This window comes from Dermochelys coriacea, chromosome 4 (assembly GCF_009764565.3).
Source record: "Dermochelys coriacea isolate rDerCor1 chromosome 4, rDerCor1.pri.v4, whole genome shotgun sequence".
NCBI lineage: Eukaryota > Metazoa > Chordata > Testudines > Dermochelyidae > Dermochelys > Dermochelys coriacea.
The window spans coordinates 91,321,937-91,342,917 of NC_050071.1; the positions used below are offsets into that span (position 1 = coordinate 91,321,937).

At 39.7% G+C, this 20,981-nt stretch overlaps 1 protein-coding gene across 1 annotated transcript in view; it reads left to right on the forward strand.

Moving 5' to 3' along the window:
• Positions 1-20,981, forward strand: part of LOC122460029 — a 48,879-nt gene that overhangs the window by 16,813 nt on the left and 11,085 nt on the right. Inside the window, exons 2-6 of the mRNA XM_043513791.1 lie at positions 10,779-10,856; positions 11,492-11,553; positions 14,974-15,138; positions 18,420-18,484; positions 20,031-20,094. Coding sequence (XP_043369726.1) covers positions 15,033-15,138; positions 18,420-18,484; positions 20,031-20,094 — 235 coding nt within the window. The 5' untranslated portion in view covers positions 10,779-10,856; positions 11,492-11,553; positions 14,974-15,032. The remainder of the gene's footprint in view (positions 1-10,778; positions 10,857-11,491; positions 11,554-14,973; positions 15,139-18,419; positions 18,485-20,030; positions 20,095-20,981) is intronic.

Sequence of the window (20,981 nt, forward strand, 5' to 3'; positions counted from 1 at the left end):
CTTTGAGTCTTTAATTTTGTACCAGTAGTGGTACTGAAACCTCCCTATTCTCTACCCCACCGATCCCTACCCCAACATTATGAAATTAACTGAAAAAAACCACCACCAAACAAAAAACCAGATGACTGGAGGGTTTGCATGGCTTATGGTGCTCTCAGAGCCAGAATCTGTTTCATTGTCAGCTGGCATTCAGACCCCAGGGAGTACTGCTATAGAATGCTTTGCTAGACTTTCATCTCCAAATCTTGCTTTTCTTTACTTTTACTCAGGAACAAATAAACATGGTTAATTAGCTACAAGCCTTTTCATGCATAGTCATTCCAGCAGCCTGTCTAAATATAATGGCTTTTTAAAAGCTTAAATGAGAAGATGAATTGGAGGCACTTTTCCTTGGAGCTATGAATGAAGATTCTAAAACTATGGCAAATGGTTCTTGTTTTTTTTTTTTTTTCCCCAAAATAAAAATCCACTGACTTGGCAGCTGGTTTCCTGTTCTACTCTGTGACGTGGTCTATCAGGCCTTCTTTATCCCCTTACTGGAGGCATCTGTGCCCTGACATCCCCATTTAAGGAAAATCCACTCAAACTGACTCCCAACAAGACACTCTTCCAGAGGCCCAGAAAGGGTTGGAAGACATACTAACCAATCAAGAGTCAGAAAGCCAGTTAATAAGGCTTGCTTGCTTGCTCTCACCTCAGTGATTGAGCTGGCAAGAAACTGGATCAAAGGAGGAGGTTCTCAGTTGTAGCCGAGAAACTGAGGTCCAGCTGAGGGCCTTGCCTTCAAGCACTGCAACAAAGGGCTTATACTTAAGGTTTTTGTTTCTTTACTTAAAAGCACAGAGAGTCAAATCCTGAGTTTATTTTGTTGTTTAACTGTTGAGAGACTGAAGCCCCACTTACAACATGGGCTACACACAAAGGGGTGTTACAAAGCAGGGCTTCCCACAGGGCGTGCTAAAGAGCAGTCCCACCTGCCACATATTTCATGATGAGAAACAAATGTATGTTGCATGACTGGGTTTCTACTGAATAGGTTTGCCCTCCCAAGCTGTGGCATTCCATCACTGATGAGTAGAAATACTTCCACGACATCTATTATGGTTGCTGAGCTGAGCATTACATGGTTGTGACTTACAGTATATTATTCAAGTAACACTAACACCCGTTGGTGGGGAGCTTTTTTTCCCTATTTGCCTCAGGCACTGAGCTCATCATGGGATGTAACTTACCTGTTGAATGTTTCTAAAAATAACTATTATGCCTTCAGTAAAAGTAATTAACATTCAAAGAGCACTCTTCCTGGCCTTTATTGACATTGGTCCAAATCCTATTATTTTATGTCAATGGAGTTACTTTGAATTAACACTAATAAGATTGAGAGTAGAATGTAACTTACTGTCTAATCTTCTCAACAACAGTGTGAGAGGGAGACAAGTAGTGGTATTCTCTTTTTAAAGGTGGGGAAATTGAGGCAGAGAAGTTAAATGGCTTGCTTAGTGCTATAGTGGCAATTAGTGTCTGTTCAGATTAGAACTTGGGAAAGCCTGTGATCAAACTACTAGATCACACACCTCTCAACAAATAAAGCTCTAATTTTGGCTTATCAAATTATTTAAGAAAAATACAATTCTATATTACAGCTAGAAAAATGACCGCCAGATGGTGCTATGCAATAGCTAATGAAATAATTCAGCCAGGGAAAATACACGGCTGTGTTTCATTTTGTGAAGAGCTGAGCATAAAGAATTCCTCTGAAGGAAATTATCATGTAAGTAGGGACCACCATCCACAATCGTTAGAAAAATGGGACAAATTTATGTATATTCCTAGCAGAGGCATGTGATTTCACAAGGCAATAACATTCTTAAATCTTCTGGGGTTTTGCATATTGCCACCAGACTACCTGCTGATATGAGTGGATATAAATTGAGGACAGCAATTATATCGAATTATACACAGCAAATTGTGTGCTGCTGTATTATGTACAGTATTCAGCATCTGGTAGATTTAAGATGTAGCCACAAATAGAGCACATTGCAGTAGTCTAATCTTATGCAATGAGGACATGAATCGTAGTGAAGTCCACATCCAAAAGAAAAGGTTGCTGTTTCCTAACCTGATGCAAATAAAAGAAAGTTGTCCTGCCTATTCAACAACTGGGAATCTAACCAGGCTCTCAAGTTGTAAATACAAGTAGCCTCAAACAGACATAATCCTCACCTTATTTCCCAACCCACCAATATTCCCTCTGTATAATATAAATTGAAGATCTTCTCCAAAGCATGTTAAAAATCAATGGAAAGATTCTTTTTGACATGAGTAAATTTAGGATAAGACCACTCCGTGAGCCTTAGTCTACTCACTCTCCCCCATACTCATGTTCATCCAGTCACTGGGTAAAGGTACACAACTGTACCATCTGGCTCAGAAGAGAAAGAAACAGATAGGTCTTGTGTGTGTACTGAAGGCATCACAATGACATGTTATCACTATCCCTACTACTAGCCCCACATACATTTTTAATAGAAGGGGGGACATGATGGGACCCTGTAGAACTCCACATGAGAACACCCTGGGGGAAGAATAGCAACAGCCCAATGTGATGCTCTTCAAAATCTGAGAGAAAAGATGGAAGCCATTTAAGGGCAATGCCATGCACTCCTCCTGGAGGTCTGCAGATGGGTCAACAACACTTTATGATCAGTAGTATCAAGTGCAGTGGATAAATCTAGCCATATCAATATGGACAGCTGATCTTCATTAATGGCCAGTAGGAGGTTGTCAACCAGTGCATCCAGCTTTGTGCTGGTATTCAGAATGGCAAGGTTCTAGGAAATCTGAATTATCTAGATGCTGTGGGATTGTCTTGCTGCAATCTTTTCAATAATCTTAACCATATTGTCAATGTAAAGAGAGAGCTTCTTAGGTGAATCCAGCAGCCTTGCTTTTTGTAACAGAGACGCTGACAATTTCCATTAGAATAGGCTCCAAATATATTTACTGGACTTCAGCAAGGAAGAAGATATACCCAGAACTGGGGTTGTGGCACCTGTTCTGTCTCCTGCTCTCTGTCACATCACATGCCCTCCATTGGGGCTTTCAGCCATGGAACACCTTGTTTTAAAGGGACCTCGATGAACAGAGCGGTTGCACCAGACTCAGCTTGGCTCTTAAAGGGCTACTGCCTTGATATAGCAGCTTTCTCCTTCAGAGAAGCGCTATATGGAGAAGACCTAGAGAAGGTAGCCAGAGAGTTCTCTCTCACATTTCTTCTTCTTCTTCAGCATCGTAGGTCCTTCTGACTCAGACCCACAACCTTCTCCTGTCACAGCACTTTTTCATCTTTTTGCAGAGGCTATTTTGAGCTGGGGTAACCTTATAAGATTCATTAAAAGCCTCACAAATATGATCAATTTCTTCTTAGTCTCCCCAAACACCTTTTGAAGGATAGCCCCTACTAGTTTGCTTACAGTTTGCCACGGGTTTGTTCAGATACCTAGACTCGAGAGGAGGTTACACAAGGAAAAATCTAGAATCTGTCCCTTGTTGTATTCCTTTTATATTTAGAGAGACAGCCTGACTTATACATTTTTTTTCCTAGACAAGCCCTGGAACTCTCTCATAGGCAAGTCCTCATTGGAAATTCCAGCATGGGGCTTCCTAAAGTCTATTGTGATAATCTCTTTGGAGGAGCAAGGCTGGAGATTTGTTGGTCCTAGCCTGTTTTGGTTCCAAACAAGTTGGAAAGATTTTGACCCATGCTGGACTTAAACCACTTCAGAAATTGAATTTGCAGGATTTATTTCCAGCTGGAAATCCTCCATTCCATTCCATTCTGCTTTTCTGGTTCCTGGAGGATCTCCTTTACTCCATAGACCTCAAGGATGCATATTTTTGAGGGTCTGTCACTGAATTTTCCCAAACTCTATGTTTTGGCTTGTTCTCAGCTCCCATGGTTGCACAATCAGACCTTATTATCCATAACAGTTTGCCAACAGTATATTTTCCATTAAGTGGAATTTTCCAATTTTTTCCCCCCTGGAGACAAAGGAAAAAATAAAAAGAACAGGAATACTTGTGGTACCTTAGAGACTAACAAATTTATTTGAGCATAAGCTTTCATGGGCTACAGCCCACTTCATCGGATGCTTAGAATGGAACATATAGTAGGAAGATAGATATATATTACATACATACAGAGAGTATGAAAAGGTGGAGTAAAAGGCTAATTAATTACGATGAGCTATTATCAGCAGGAGAAAAAAACTTTTGTAGTGATAATCAATATGTTCCATTCTATGCATCCGATGAAGTAGCTGTAACCCACAAAAGCTTATGCTCAAATAAATTTGTTAATCTCTAAAGTACCACAAGTACTCCTGTTCTTTTTGCTGATACAGACTAACATGGCTGCTAGTCTGAAACCTGTCATAAAAGAAAAAATAAAATCCTACTTCTACTGGCAGATCATCTTTCAGATATTTCTGGCATCATGTAAAATTATTGACATGAAGTTCTGTTTAGATCAGGGAGTTAATGATTTTTTATTGACATTAAACAGAAAATCACTTAATGTCAATTGATCATCAATCATTTAACATAAATTGGTGCTCAGGTATTATTGTGATGGATACCTGGGGAATTCATTGTGATAGACAGATCTGAAGTAGATGCATCTGCTAAATTATTTGCTACATGGAAAAAAAACATTTGTATTAAATGGACTTGAGATTATATGAATACTTGACTGTATTACTACTAAGAAAGAAGTGGATTGACTGGATCTTTAAATGATAGTGATTGACTGTATTTTTTTCCTTCTTGTTGCCTCATAGAGGGACTCGTACTACTCACTGTTAAAGAGTGTTTCCTTGGAGAAACAAAGACAATGAGGACCTCTGCTGCCTGCCACCTCCCTCCCCTTATTAATAGGAATCCAATCACGTAAAATACCCTAAGATAGACTCAAGTGGGTGTATGTCTTCTCTGCAAAGTTAGCCAGGACTAGTCCAGCAGGGGAGGAGCATCCCCACTGCAAAGTGCTACCTGTGCCAGACCTGTATTACAGAGTCCACAGTGGTGCTGTACTGGCCTGTGTGCTTGAATGGATTTCTGGTGGGATATCCTGTGGTTCTTAGTGGTGCATAAAACTGGACTGCTCTATGAATTCATTCAAAGGAGGCTCTCTTCTCCCTCCCCCCGCCCAAAGCGGGAACTGCTGTCCATGGTAATGACATGAGAACAATACTTTATGTAAATAACTTCCAACTGGACTTACTATTTATTAGCACAGGCAGTTCTGAAGGCGAAAGCGAACAGTGTTTTGCAGCAATAACTTTTAATGAGAATACCATTGGGGAATACAGACTGGAAACTGTAAAGCGATTTGTAATGTACCTGCCTGGCTTCTCTGTCTCTCTTTCTTTCCTGTCAACTGAATATAAAATTATGATTTTGGGGACACTTCCCCAATTTGAGTTTTACTGATATCACACCACAGCTTTACCAGAAGGCTGGTGTCAGCCTCTGGCTAATGGGCAGCACAGAAAGGAGGATTTCTTGGATGGCATCTGTTCAAATGCTGTGGAAACGCTTCAGAAAATGAGCTGGCAAACGTGGGGTTAAAATGCTGATCCAGTAAAAGTAAGTTCAGTGCAGAAGAAAGGACATAGACAAGAATGTACTGCCCAGGTGGAATTGTGGAATAGGACTGGAAGACTAACAGAACCCAGGCTTGATTAGCTTGCATTTACATGGCATTGTAGATAGGTTGCTAGCCAGAGCTGGAGTGAAACCTGAGCTCAAGCCTATAGCCTCAGCCATGCCTGTAGCTCAGGATTAAAGCACTCTCAAGCTTCGGTTAGAAGTGTATGGAAAGGAGGTTGGGGTGACACCTAGGCTAGACCCCAGGCTAACTCTGCAATGAAGACATACCCTTAAATGTTTTATATAGCCACCCATCATCTTATCTGAGCACCTAAGGAATAGTCTCTGCTCAGTTCTTCAGAGGTCTGGGGGGTTATTCCTCCTTGGCTTCAAATTTGACAAGCACTTGTGGATCACAGGTGAAAAAGTTCACCATAATTGAGCATTTTATCCCATTTATGTCCTGAGACAATGTCCGTATTCAGGTAAATGTCCATAATCCCTCCACCTGATCCTTGAATTTCTGTAAAATGGATTTTTTTTCATATACCTTAAGTGCAGAGTTAAAGCTGAAATCTCATGCTGAATTAATCTAACTGAGCTAAATTTATTGTTGGTGTAAATCTGTTGTCTTCAGGGACAATGATAATGTCAATGGACAAATGATAGAATTTGAGTCTTTAATCTGCATTTGTGGAACCTTTCCTCATAGTTTGTGTGTGCATATTAAATTTTGTGCAGCTTTTCCCCCTGACTTTTTTTAAACGAACCTATTTGATGGAGTTATATGAGAAGAGACAGTGTTTGTTTTACATATTTATTTTTAAAACAAAAAATGAGCTTTATCTGTAAATGACTGTTTAAAATAACATGGTAAATGGTCACAGAAACAAGAGTCTAATGCAGTTCACAAAAAAAGTGTTATCACCTTAAATTTATTTCAGTGTTTATTTCTCTAAATTTGCTAGTTAATTTAGGTTCATATACAAGCTTATATTAAGGTCTTTACAGGCCTTCCACTATTAAGTAATACATCTTTTACATTTTTTTACTTGATAAATATAATATTTGCTATATCTGATATGTAAATGCATTGAAATGTATGTTTATCATATAAGTGCAGCTTTAACAACTTTTGAAATGTTTAATTTACTTTTAAACCGAAGTGTCTTGTTTGGATGGTGCAATCTATCATGGAAATTCATATTTAGTAAATTTAAAGAAGCCGATTTTTCACTTCAGTGCCACAAAGCCTTTATGTGTCACATCCAGGAATACTTAAAATCTTTCATTTATCATGTACAAGCACAATAATAGCCATATTCTAATCTCCAATCAAGGGCAACCATCACAGTTTACTGGAAAAGAAACTGATTACTTGAGCATACCATAAATCCTCCTAAAGTCTGCATGGTAACAATCACTGTGACATGCTTATAGAAGTCGATGAGAGGTTTTCTACTGATTTCAAGTTGGGCTTCGAGTCTGCCCCAAAAGCACATGATTCATTATCATTTGGCCTCTTCACAAAAATATTGATTTATTACATATATTTTTATCATATCAATTATAGATTTCCAAAAGTATATGAACCCACTAATATTTTTATATTAATTATATTTTGGGGTGGGAGGTGACAAATTTCATACCAGAGAGTTTTTTAAAATGTATTGACTATTGTGCACAGTTTCCAGATTTTTTAGATATAGTGAAAGATCTCAAGTTATTTTCAGTGTGTCACATTAATGTCACCAAAACTTCTTCCAAAGAAAAGAGTTCTGTTTTTAATATTCCGATTTTCCTTTTATTTTGTCTAGCCTAGTCTGTCCATATTTTTTTTGGTCTTTTTAGTTTGATCTGTGCTTTCTGATTGATACAGTGTGTGTAGCTTCTTATTTGATTTTCCTATCTATTATTTTAAATCCCTGCCTATTTTTCTGTTCATTTTTATAAATATTTTGCTGTTTCTTTGTACTGTTTCTATCTCAGGGCTCAGTCCTGACTACAAAGAGCTGCAAACTCCCACCAATGTGTGCAGTGTTTATCCCCAAAGGCCTTTTCACCCCCTTGTGAACCATGCGGGGAATGAAATTATGAGATGTCGTCGTGTCAGGGGTGTAAAAAGGCTTACAGGCTTCTTTCCCATCCCCCTCACGTACAAAAGCTAGTCACAATCTGAGCCTAAATTATTAGTCTAACAGCAATACAACGAATATAATCAGAAATAAAACAAGTAAGCTCCATTTCTTAATCCTTCCTTGAAAACTCTGTCTAGTCAAAGCATCAGTATTAAGAAGTGTCACCAAAGAGTATTATAAACTCTCCATTGTATGGTCTTGTTCCCCTTTGAAGATTGTCTCATGCTGTGTGGGGTGGAGATTCTTTTTAAACATCACTGAACTTTTTATGCTCATCCTACAGTATTTCAATACATATGCACACTATCTATCTGTATCTATCAGTTGTCCCTTGTCTTGTCTTATACTTACAATTTAAGTTCTTCAGGGGCAGGCGCTGTCTTTTTGTTCAGTGTTCGTACAATGCCTAGCAAAATGGGGTCCAGGTGAATAACTGGGGCTCCTAGGTGCTGGGTTAATACAAATAATGACAGTTACTATATCAGTGAGCCCTTGAGGAAATTCAGGGGTATGTCTGTGTCACAGGGTCTGCTCAGACTTCCCCTCCCTCACAGTGCTCCCATTAGCCCCTAATTCCTCCAACCGCTATCCCCCTACACACCATTCCCAAGGTCTTCTGGCCCTTGAGCCTTCCTTCAGTTGGTAAAGAGGCAGAAATGCAGCCCTCCTGTCCCCTACCAGGCTAGCCCTGACTGAGCTTTTCTCAGGGCTTATATACAGCTGTCTCCACTTGGCTCAGCCTATTCCTCTGGGCCAGCCCTCGGCCCCCAGCTGAGTGCCTGGGCCCCTGTACCTGGCCACCCTGCCAGGAAGCAGGTGCGGCCAGCCCTTTTTAGCAGGGCATTCACAGGGTTTACTTCTGCCCTGCCACAGTCTGTTTAATGTGTTGAGTGCCATTGTGTTCCTTCATTGTAGAACATGCTGTATGTGTGTTGAGTATGAAATCATTTATGAAGAATGACACCAGGATGATTATCAGATTGAACTGTCATCTCCATGCATTATAATGCAATTTTATTTAGTTAAGCAGCAGATGTATAATGAAGTTAGAATTCATAAATCATTTATCAGGTAATTTCTATCATTATTCCATAATAGCCTAGTCTTTTTAGGGAGATTTTCTTCCTTTCCCGGTGTCCAATTTAATTTAAAACAAAAATATGTCTGGGTTTCTCATGACAGAAGCCCTGAAAAATTAAATTTTTAATGGCTTCTGGACATTTTAAAAAATTGAATCAGGCACCTTATGAGAACATTGATCCTTCCTCTGCAGATCTCTTTAAATTTATCCTGTGAACGTATAATTTCCAGGCACTGCAGCCTAGCTGGAAATCCATCAGTCACATGGAAAACTCATAGTATATTGTTCTGACACATTTATAAATGCTAAGTATAATAAAATTGGTAAAATTGAAAAATAGATATTGTTTATACAGTGAAAGATACTTTGGGATAGAATTTAAAAGTTCCTGTTAAAGGTTACCTTGTTTCATGTATTTAATTTTGTGCACCAATCAGTCTGGCTACTGACCATATGATATATTTAAAACTAACTAACTAAATTCAGTTCCCCACAACATACAGCCTGCATCATGGGAAGAAAGTTCCTTCTAGTTGATCCGTAGTTGAACAAATGCTTGATCAAAATTATTTGCCTTGTGCTGCACATTTAAGATAAGTACCTATGGACTGAGTGAGTGACTTCCATAGTGGGGAAAACACTCTGGGTCTGATTCTTATTTACGGTAAGGCCCCTTTGTATCACTCTGGCTATACAAATTTAGGCTGTGTGTAAAAAGGCAGTAGTATAAATCAGAATTCAGGCCTCTGCCTGTAGTCCTTAAAAGTATCTCATGTGATCTTAGTGATTCAGCTGTAAAGTACTTCTTCCTAGCAAACCTTGCATATTGTAGTTTTGTGGGTATGATACTGCAATTGTAACTCCCTCTCCCTCTTTTGCATTTTGATGAGCCACTGAAATATGCCCTGATATTTTGTTGCTGTCTTTGGAAATCATTAGTAAGGCTACGTTTTAGTCATGGGTATTTTTAGTAAAAGTCACGGACAGGTCACAGGCCGTAAACAAAAATTCACGACCCATGACCTGTCCATGACTTTTACTAAAAATACCAATGACTAAAACTTGGAGGGGGGGCTTTCTGGGGGCGCCGTGGGTGCAGGGGGAGGGTGTCCCAGGTGCTGGGAAGAGGGTGGGTGGCGGCATGTGGCCCGGGATCCCTGCTGGTGCTGGAGGGGGCAGGGGCTGGGTGGCAGCATGTGGCCCAGGACCCCCGCTGTTGCTGGTGTGAGGGGGTTTGGTGGGATCGGCAGGCTTCCTACCTGGCTCCGTGCCTCCCCTCCACTCCCAGCAGCAGAGTGTGGGGTTGGGGCACAGGACGGGGTGAGGTGGGCTCTGGGCAGAACTTACCTGGGGGGCTCCCCGGAAGCGGCTACATCCCACCTCTCAGCTCCTACGCGGAGGCGTGGCCAGGCAGCTCTGTGCACTGCCTCCGCCCAGAATGCTGGCTTCGCAGCTCCCATTGGCCAGGAACCGTGGCCAATGGGCGCTGCGGGGGGTGGTGCCTGCAGGCAATGTCTTTCTCTCTAGGTACTTATATGGACCTCATTATATCTCTAATGTGTGATTGATTTTTAATTACTAGGGAGGCAAACAGTACAAATAACCTCTTTCTCCCTTCCTCACCTGTTAAAGAAAAACCTCAAAATACATATTTGTATGTTTAACTGGATGGGCTGAGTAAATGTATGCACTGAAAGAAGCTATTGTGCAGATTTTTAAATGTTTTTTGTTCAACAAAGTACAGTTTTCAGTATTATTACGTACTGTTTTATTACAGTAGTGCCTAGAGGTCTCAATTAAATACAGTAATTTATTTCTAATTCAGGAGAAAGTAGAATTTCATCTGAGGATTTCAGAAGTAGAGCAGGAGTTTATTAACAATTCTAATATCTCTTTTCCTTTCTCTACAGGAAACTCACATTATTCTCTTCATGGGCAGCAGAAGAAATAGACTTTCTTGTTCACTGCTCCCTACAGAGATTTTACAGGTGGTTGTTAGGGAAATGCAACAAAATTTAATAAGAATGGATAATACTTTTCCTGTTTTACAGACAGGCTATTTTATAGGCAGGTGCAAATGTAGCCGTATTTTAATAACTCAAGAAATGTTTGTTTTGATCTGTATTTGTAGACATTAGATTGTATTTGTGTGGACTTTATACTTCATCAGTATAAACATTAATAATAAGATTGATATCATATTATTATTCTGGATTTACATTGGTGTAACTAGGAATAGAATGCAGCCCACTGACTTCAGTGGAGCTACTCCTGAGCTAAGTGAATGGAGAATCTGCTCCTGAAACCTGCAGTTTCCTACATAACTAGAACATATAACACATAACTTCTAACACTGTTGCAAAAAGGGGAACAGCAGTATTTTTCTACTCATGAGCATTAAGTTTTACCACAAGGGAAACTAAAGCATTTGTGTAAACATTCTATGTTAAGCCACTGAAGCTTTTGGCTTGTTTCCAGAGCTCCAGCACTGTCCACTTACATGGTATTAAATTGCTATAAGAAAGTTTTGGATATTGACATCACTGACCCTTTTGTTTCAGAGTATCTGTGGAAGGAGTTTGTAGACACACTGACATCTATTTCGTTTTTCTATTGTCTTCAGGACAGGAACAACTGTTGTCCCAGAAAGTTTAAACTCTTACTTCTTAGTAGTTGTAAAATCGGTAAGTATGTTAAAGACATATCATATGGCAGAAATGACATCCTATAATTCCTGGTGTAAAAGCTCAGATAACTGGAGGTCAGACTAAGGAATAAAACTGAACATAAGAAAAATTTGTAAGCATGATGCATGTGAAAACTTGTGCTAGCCTCATGTGGGGATGTAATCTTTGAATACAGCCAATAGGGAGCTATTTGCATTTTTTAGTTTACATTGTGGGTCAGACCCTGTATTCCTCATTCAGACAATAGCTTCTCAATGAGTTTCCTTTCACTTTCAGCTCTTTGACAACAATGGGAAGTTTTGCTTGAGAAAGGACCTCAGGATCAGGAACATACTGTAAATTCATTTTATTCTGAGGTAGCATGGGGATCCTGTTTTTCCATAACAGTGTTTTGAAAGATGTTATTAATCCATTGCATGTCTGAGAGATTTTTCAGTCATTATAGATATGAAGAAATCTACCTCAAGTCATATTGGGCTACATTTTTAGCCTGTATTGGTTTTGTGCACTCACAAAACAGAAGCTGAAAACTTGGCCCAGAATATTCATGTATGAATCAAGCAGTTAAAGTATTGTAAAAATATCTAGACATGAAAATGATATTCTCAGATTTCAGATCTTGAATATGGTTTCACAGAGTACAGTTTATAATGGTTTGTCCTAAAAGGATTGCATGTTTATGGAACACTATTTAACATACGTATTTCTATATATGTTATTAGCAGATCAGTCCTTTCTTCAAACCCAGAATTCTAAGGCAGTGTGGTCTGGCAGAATGAGCATAGGCTTAGGAGACAAAAAGTCCAGAGTTTAGCTCCAGGCTCTGTCACTGACTCACTTCATGGCTTTGTGCATGTCACTTAGCCTTTCTTTCTCAGCTTTAGCACAATGGGGATAATAATACTTAGCTGCCTTACATGGGTGTTGTGAGGATTAACTAATGTCTGTACAGTGCTTTGAAAATTCAAAGCACCATACACAATCTAAGTATTATTTAGTTTATAAATCATGACAATAAACCTTTAAGAATTAAAGGCCAAATTGCCCATCTTGCAGGGAAACACACCAGTGGTGGAGAGGAAGGAGGCCAGAATAGTATGTGAAGTTCATCTTGTGGAGTTTCCCTCACACTGTTGCACTGGGGTAAAGAGGTTAACTCCCCGACCCCACGTGCCCCAGAATATAGTATGTGCATTCCCCATGATCCACTTGAGGTTAGTCTGCCCCAGTGGCGGATTAGCTACTGGGCCAATGGGGTTTTTGCCCAGAAGCCCTGGGCAATTGGGGTCCCCTATAAAAATGGGCACCCCTGTGCCCCAACGCACTCTGCCTGCCCACCCAGCATTCCTATAGGGTCCCCGGCAGGAGCACCGGGCAGAGAGGGGCAAACCCCTGTACCCTGACCCCATTTCCCTGGCAGGAGTGTGGGGAGTGGAGATGCAAGCGGAAGGGGTGGGGAGGGTCCCCCACTTGCTCTGGCCCAGGGCCCCTCAAATCCTCCTCTGCTCTGCCCACGTGGAGACCCTGTGAACACCCTCCAGCCCACTGTGGTTTTTTTCCTTCCTTCTGTCTGCCAGCTTCTGCCACTGGAACTCTCTTTAAAGGAGGCCTCCATAGTGCAGAAGGGTCTCAGTGGAAAGGCTAAAATAGCCTTCTAAATTTTGGGCAGGTTGCATCCCTACAGATCACCCATCTCTTCCTCTCTGAAGACCACAGAGTCCAGTGAAGGGGAATCTGCATGGGACAAATGAGTGGGGATGGTATCATGGAAACTGCATTCCTGCCCCTATCAGCTAGGCAAGAAGTCCTTGCAGGGAAGGTCTCCTGTGTGCAGAGCATCAAGGGATGCAGTCTGGCTCTGTTTTTTTCCTTCTAAAGGCTTGTTTTTCTACATATTTTGATTCATTCATAAATGAGATATTAATGCTGTCTAAAAAATGCTCATGTGCTGCAAACTGTTTTTCATGCTGTTGTCTGACAGCCACCTAATTAATTTTTAGTATGCTAATTGCATCACCTTTCCTTTGGTTCATTGCTAAACTGGAAGTTTAGAGAGGAAACGCATACAAAAGCTGATCAGGACTTGAAACAGAGTTTTGAGTTATGTGAAAACTATAAATCTGATCCTAACTACGGCTGGGGAATTCATATCCTATTATATAAATTGGTCATGTGTATTCCTACTGGAAAGTAAGAACATGGACATCAAGACTTCTTTATTTAAAATTTATTGGTGTGCTTTTATATACACTATGGAATATATATGTATATAAATAATTTTCCTGACTTGGAAAGCAGTTAAATTTCCGCCCTGGGTTTGGGGAAGCAAGGTAAGATCCACAGATGGTTTAGAAAGTCTGATATAAACTGCAAGAACTATGTAACCAAAATTAGGAGAAACTAATTTTAGGACTGTTTTTATAAATAATGGCAAAAGTAATTGTGTTTTAAATGCTGGCAAAAAACCTTTTAAAAGGTTTAATAAAACTTGTATGGACTGTTGTTCTTGCCCCAATAGTTATATAATTAAATTACTGTGTTAGGAAATATTAAGGAGATGTGTTCTTATATCAAATTATGGAGATTGGCAAATGCAACTGGTATTAACAGTAATGTGATTTACGCATTTACCCTTTGCATCAAGTGAATTTTTTTTTCCAAAGTGCTGTATTTCACAGATGTGAATATTTTTTTTTTACCGGAGATCGGTATTTGAATAGGTTGTGTGTCTGGGGGCACAGGTATAAATAAGTGGTTATCCCATAGCTCACTTATTACTATGTTCAAATGCTCTCCTGAATTGGGGCCTTTATTAGCACAGTTTCAGACAGCTGAAATTTATTTTGAAAAAGCTGCCTTATGTTTAATTTGAACAGTCAAAAATAAGTTTTAGTGCTTAGTAGAACAGACCATGCATTTTAGTTACCTTTTACAGTGTGAACTTTTTTAGAACACATTCTTGCTTGGAGTTGCTTTAGCAAGTTTGATAAAACTATTACTTGCAAGCAAAACTCACTTGTGAAGGAATCAGACAGGCTACCTGAGTAATTCAGGGGAAGTAAATTTTCCAATGGTTCAGATAGATATTGCATAACAACTTCCAGTATTACTGTAACATTTAAAACTTAAGTGAGAATCATACAGTGGAAACCTTGTGCAATGTTTTGAAAATGTATCCCTTTATTCTTGGAAGATGAATTTGCTTCTACAAAAGCTTCTATCACAGAACATCATATTAAATAAATCAACTAGTATCAGTATGATGGTTTAATCTGCACATTTTATTCTGCACATTGTCAAAATAAAATTGTAGGTCAGACACGGAAAAGAGTAATGGTAACATTTTAGGCAATGTAGAATAACACAAACATTTCTAAATATTATTTCCATCTAATTATAATCTCCATACATTTCCAACGTCGATGTCTGATAGTGACACAACTGGATCAAGAGAGAATATATGTACACTCCAATGAAATGCAGAATTTTTTTTCTCTTTGTAATAGTTTTATCACAATATCATCCTTAAAAGAAAAGAAGGATTTGACTAGAAGACTTTGGGAAAGCAAGTGTCTTTGTCATGGTAAGTAGCAGTGTAAAATACTTTAACCCTTATTTGGAGGCTAGATAACCAGCAGTTCTGAATATTGTAATCTCTTTCTCTATGTAAATGCTATGAATATGGGGTGGGATTTTCAGATGAGCCTAAGCTGTTTAGGACTACAAGTCTCACTGACTTGTGTTTCTAAGACATGTAGGTGCTTTTGAAAATTCCACACATGGCAATTACAACAACACACAATATAGTCTGGAAACATATTATAGGTTATTTAAAAAGTCTAAACATTCAGAATATATTGGTCCATTCCACATTGTATTCCCCTCATGGAAGGAATGAAAGAAAGTGATGTCAAAGCTTACTGCTATAATTTCCATGACAGGTTTCAGAGTAGCAGCCGTGTTAGTCTGTATTCACAAAAAGAAAAGCAGTACTTGTGGCACTTTAGAGACTAACAAATTTATTAGAGCATAAGCTTTCGTGAGCTACAGCTCACTTCATCGGATGCATTTGGTGGAAAAAACAGAGGAGAGATTTATATACACACACAGAAAAAAATGAAACAATGGGTTTATCATACACACTGTAAGGAGAGTGATCACTTAAGATAAGCCATCACCAACAGCAGGGGGGGGAAGGAGGAAAACCTTTCATGGTGACAAGCAAGGTAGGCTAATTCCAGCAGTTAACAAGAATATCAGAGGAACAGTGGGGGGGTGGGGTGGGGGGGGGAGAAATACCATGGGGAAATAGTTTTACTTTGTGTAATGACTCATCCATTCCCAGTCTCTATTCAAGCCTAAGTTAATTGTATCCAGTTTGCAAATTAATTCCAATTCAGCAGTCTCTCGTTGGAGTCTGTTTTTGAAGCTTTTTTGTTGAAGGATAGCCACTCTTAGGTCTGTAATCGAGTGACCAGAGAGATTGAAGTGTTCTCCAACTGGTTTTTGAATGTTATAATTCTTGACGTCTGATTTGTGTCCATTCATTCTTTTACGTAGAGACTGTCCAGTTTGGCCAATGTACATGGCAGAGGGGCATTGCTGGCACATGATGGCATATATCACATTGGTAGATGTGCAGGTGAAGGAGCCTCTGATAGTGTGGCTGATGTGATTAGGCCCTATGATGGTATCCCCTGAATAGATATGTGGACAGAGTTGGCAACGGGCTTTGTTGCAAGGATAGGTTCCTGGGTTAGTGGTTCTGTTGTGTGGTGTGTGGTTGCTGGTGAGTATTTGCTTCAGATTGGGGGGCTGTCTGTAAGCAAGGACTGGCCTGTCTCCCAAGATCTGTGAGAGTGATGAGTCGTCCTTCAGGATAGGTTGTAGATCCTTGATGATGCGTTGGAGAGGTTTTAGTTGGGGGCTGAAGGTGATGGCTATTGGCGTTCTGTTCTTTTCTTTGTTGGGCCTGTCCTGTAGTAGGTGACATCTGGGTACTCTTCTGGCTCTGTCAATCTGTTTCTTCACTTCAGCAGGTGGGTATTGTAGTTGTAGGAATGCATGATAGAGATCTTGTAGGTGTTTGTCTCTGTCTGAGGGGTTGGAGCAAATGTGGTTATATTGTAGAGCTTGGCTGTAGACAATGGATCGAGTGGTATGATCTGGATGAAAGCTAGAGGCATGTAGGTAAGTATAGCGGTCAGTAGGTTTCCAGCATAGGGTGTGTTTATGTGACCATCGCTTATTAGCACCGTAGTGTCCAGGAATTGGATCTCGGGTGGACTGGTCCAGGCTGAGGTTGATGGTGGGATGGAAATTGTTGAAATCCTGGTGGAATTCCTCAAGGGCTTCTTTTCCATGGGTCCAGATGATGAAGATGTCATCAATGTAGCGCAAGTAGAGTAGGGGCATTAGGGGACGAGAGCTGAGGAAGCGTTGTTTTAAGTCAGCCATAAAAATGTTGGCATACTGTGGGGCCAGGCGGGTACCCATCGCAGTGCCGCTGATTTGAAGGTATACATTGTCCCCAAATGTGAAATAGTTATGGGTGAGGACAAAGTCACAAAGTTCAGCCACCAGGTTAGCCGTGACAGTATCGGGGATACTGTTCCTGATGGCTTGTAGTCCATCTTTGTGTGGAATGTTGGTGTAGAGGGCTTCTACATCCATAGTGGCTAGGATGGTGTTTTTAGGAAGATCACCAATGGACTGTAGTTTCCTCAGGAAGTCAGTGGTGTCTCGAAGATAGCTAGGAGTGCTGGTAACAAAGGGCCTGAGGAGGGAGTCTACATAGCCAGAAGCCCGTTGCCAACTCTGTCCACATATCTATTCAGGGGATACCATCATAGGGCCTAATCACATCAGCCACACTATGAGAGGCTCCTTCACCTGCGCATCTACCAATGTGATATATGCCATCATGTGCCAGCAATGCCCCTCTGCCATGTACATTGGCCAAACTGGACAGTCTCTACGTAAAAGAATGAATGGACACAAATCAGACGTCAAGAATTATAACATTCAAAAACCAGTTGGAGAACACTTCAATCTCTTTGGTCACTCGATCACAGACCTAAGAGTGGCTATCCTTCAACAAAAAAGCTTCAAAAACAGACTTCAACGAGAGACTGCTGAATTGGAATTAATTTGCAAACTGGATACAATTAATTTAGGCTTGAATAGAGACTGGGAATGGATGAGTCATTACACAAAGTAAAACTATTTCCCCATGTTATTTCTCCCCCCCACCCCACCCCCCACTGTTCCTCTGATATTCTTGTTAACTGCTGGAATTAGCCTACCTTGCTTGTCACCCTGAAAGGTTTTCCTCCTTTCCTCCCCCCTGCTGCTGGTGATGGCTTATCTTAAGTGATCACTCTCCTTACAGTATGTGTGATAAACCCATTGTTTCATGTTCTCTGTGTGTGTATATAAATCTCTCCTCTGTTTTTTCCACCAAATGCATCCGATGAAGTGAGCTGTAGCTCACGAAAGCTTATGCTCTAATAAATTTGTTAGTCTCTAAGGTGCCACAAGTACTGCTTATAATTTCCATGGTAACACTAATATAAGTGACTTGACTTACTTTTATTTTCTTCTTGTTTTTATTTGTTAAAATCTCAATTTTTCATTAAAACAAAATTATATTGAGGCCAGCAAACAACATCAAATCAAGTCCTACAAATTACAATGTGTGAGTTGTCAAATTCTCTCTACACACTGGGAATTAAATTAACAAAACAAAAGAAAATTAAGTCACCCTGACTTTTATATTGATGTAGTTTCAAGGATTTATTATAATATCTGTTATGTTAATATATCAAATTGCTGTTACAAAAGTCATATTTGATTTGATTTTAGGATCTCTGTATTCAGCTGCTCAGAGAACTCCTCTTACCGAGATGCCCAGAAGACAAAGACCTCAAGTAGGACAACCATTTCTATTACTTAGTTTAGAATTTTCCTTTTCTGGATCATTTCTTAGGAGGGTGGGATCATCCCCTTCCTATGGTGCAGATTTGCAGAAGTTTTTAAACTCTTCATGTACCAGTGAAGAGGATCTTCTGTTATAGTTTATCCCTTAAGTTCAAGATGCAACAGCCAGTAAAGAGGATCGTGAAAGCCCTTGAATATAGATACCTGCTGACAGAACTTTTCTACTTGCCTCACTTACATAGTCATTGAGAGAGAGAATGAGAATGATTCTATATCAGTTCGGGCACTCACCTGAGAGGGAGACACCCAGGCTTTAATCCCCCTGCTTCAATGACTATTTAAGTACTTATCCAAAGTGGAACAGGGACAACAGGAGAGATGGAGAGAGACTACATCAGAATATCCCAAAGCCAAGTGTTTGGGGCACCCTTCTCAGAGGTGGAAAACCCCTGTTCAAATCCTCTCTATCAGACAGAGGGGGAAATTGAACCTGGGTCTCCCATATCCTGGGTAAGTGCTCTAAGCAGTGAGCTAAAAATTATAAAGGAGGCATCACTTCATCCAGCTGGATTTTTGGGTGGTACCTGATCCCATAGGCATGCTCTCAACAAACCCTCTGGATTGGATCCCACAGGCAAGATAATTATTGCCCCAGCTATCTTTACCTGGTCTGAGGATCATGCTGGGCCTTAAGCACGAGATAGGCATTGTGCACATGCTGAGTGGCAGAAATTTTAATAGAGAGAATTTAGGTGCTGGGGAATTTTAGGTACCTACAGGACTAGGTAGCAGCCAAGAAGGGGTTTTGAGGGTCTGACTGGTGCCTACATTTTGGACGTAAGCACCTCTAGTGAGGAGTTAGGCACCTAAGTACTTTTATGAATCTGGGCCTTGTGCCTAAGCTGGTAGAACTGAAGATAATGGGAGCAGGGCTGGTCTGGTCCCATTAATAGTAGGCTTGTTTTTTGTTTGTTTATTTGGAGAGCACCAACGGTGTGCACATAAATGAAAGGAAGGTTGTGAATAATTACTAACAAATAATCGTAATCAAATACAATATGTTTAAGATATTAAGGTGGTAAGCATGCATTTTGATAATATTGAGTATGCAAAAATACTTTAACAATAAGAAATCTGCTGGGCAGAACTAAGCAAGTAGAGAATTTGTGAAAAGAAAATATTCTTCTTTTCCTATACCTTACTCGTGATTATATAGCACAATTCACTGATTTCTGATTTAATATACTGTCTTTATCACGGTGTTCAGATTGTAATATTACATAGCATGAAATGACAGTGTGCCTTTAACTGGATTACTCATGCCACACTTGATTTTATTACAAGAATATTATAAAAAGGCAGAGAAAATGAATCATCTCTAAGTTAATTAATGCATCACTTACCAATTGTCATTAAACCCTAGTTAATTAAATATAGTGGCAAAGTTAATTAAGAAGACGGATACTTTCCTGAAACAAATGAACAAGTTGCTTAAAATACAGGTTCCTTTAAGATCTTCCTTAATTGATTTAATAGACAGCTGCGGTATTATGTTATTCGCTCAGGGATAGAAGAGCCTTTGGTGACCTGGAACAGAAAGGTAATGAGGCACTGCATGCAAATCTAATAGAAGGCAAGTATGGTCTGAAGTGACAAGTGTGTCAGAAATAGGATGACCAGATGTCCCGATTTTATAGACAGTCCCGATATTTGGGGCTTTGTCTTATATAGGCACTTATTGCCCCCCACCCCCATCCTGATTTTTCACATTTGCTGTCTGGTCACTCTAGTCAGAAAGCTACGTACAGTGCTGAAAAGCATATTGAGAAGTTCTGAGTTGGAACTTCTTTTCCTTATAGCTACCACATAGTTGAAGACAAACTGATAAAAAAATAAGTAGAATTTTATAAATTATTAATTTAAGTACTAATTTAGCAAATCTAAATCAAAAGTGTGGAACTATGGAAATAGTGAAAGTAAAAATCCTAATTCTATCTCTGCATATTATAATTTTCTCTTCTGCAACTGGAGCGGTCACCTACCTTTTGTAGATGTACCTTTCTGTATTTTAAAATATTTCTCTGCACAAAAATAGCGATAGCTAGTTTTCTACTCTGTGCAGTTTAAAACAATTATTCTGAAAAAATCTCTAATTCACAAATTATTCACCCACAGAATCTATGAAAACAAGGGAATTTAAGTCATGAGTTGTCTCTATTCTGTTATAATCTGGTTCTTACCCTAGTGAGGAGCACAGTGAATCTGATTGCCTCTTAAAATATTTCTTTTACCAGTCAAATTATAATCTTCTTTGGGATTATATGTTGGTAAAGTAGTTGAAGCCTTTGCGCTGACCATTTATCTACACATGCTAAAAGTTGTTGACCTCTAACAGAATAGCAAGAATACCTGAATCCTATAAACTAGTTTCAATATACTGACTGTACTGTAGCAATGCAGCAAGAATGACACCATTAAAACAAATGG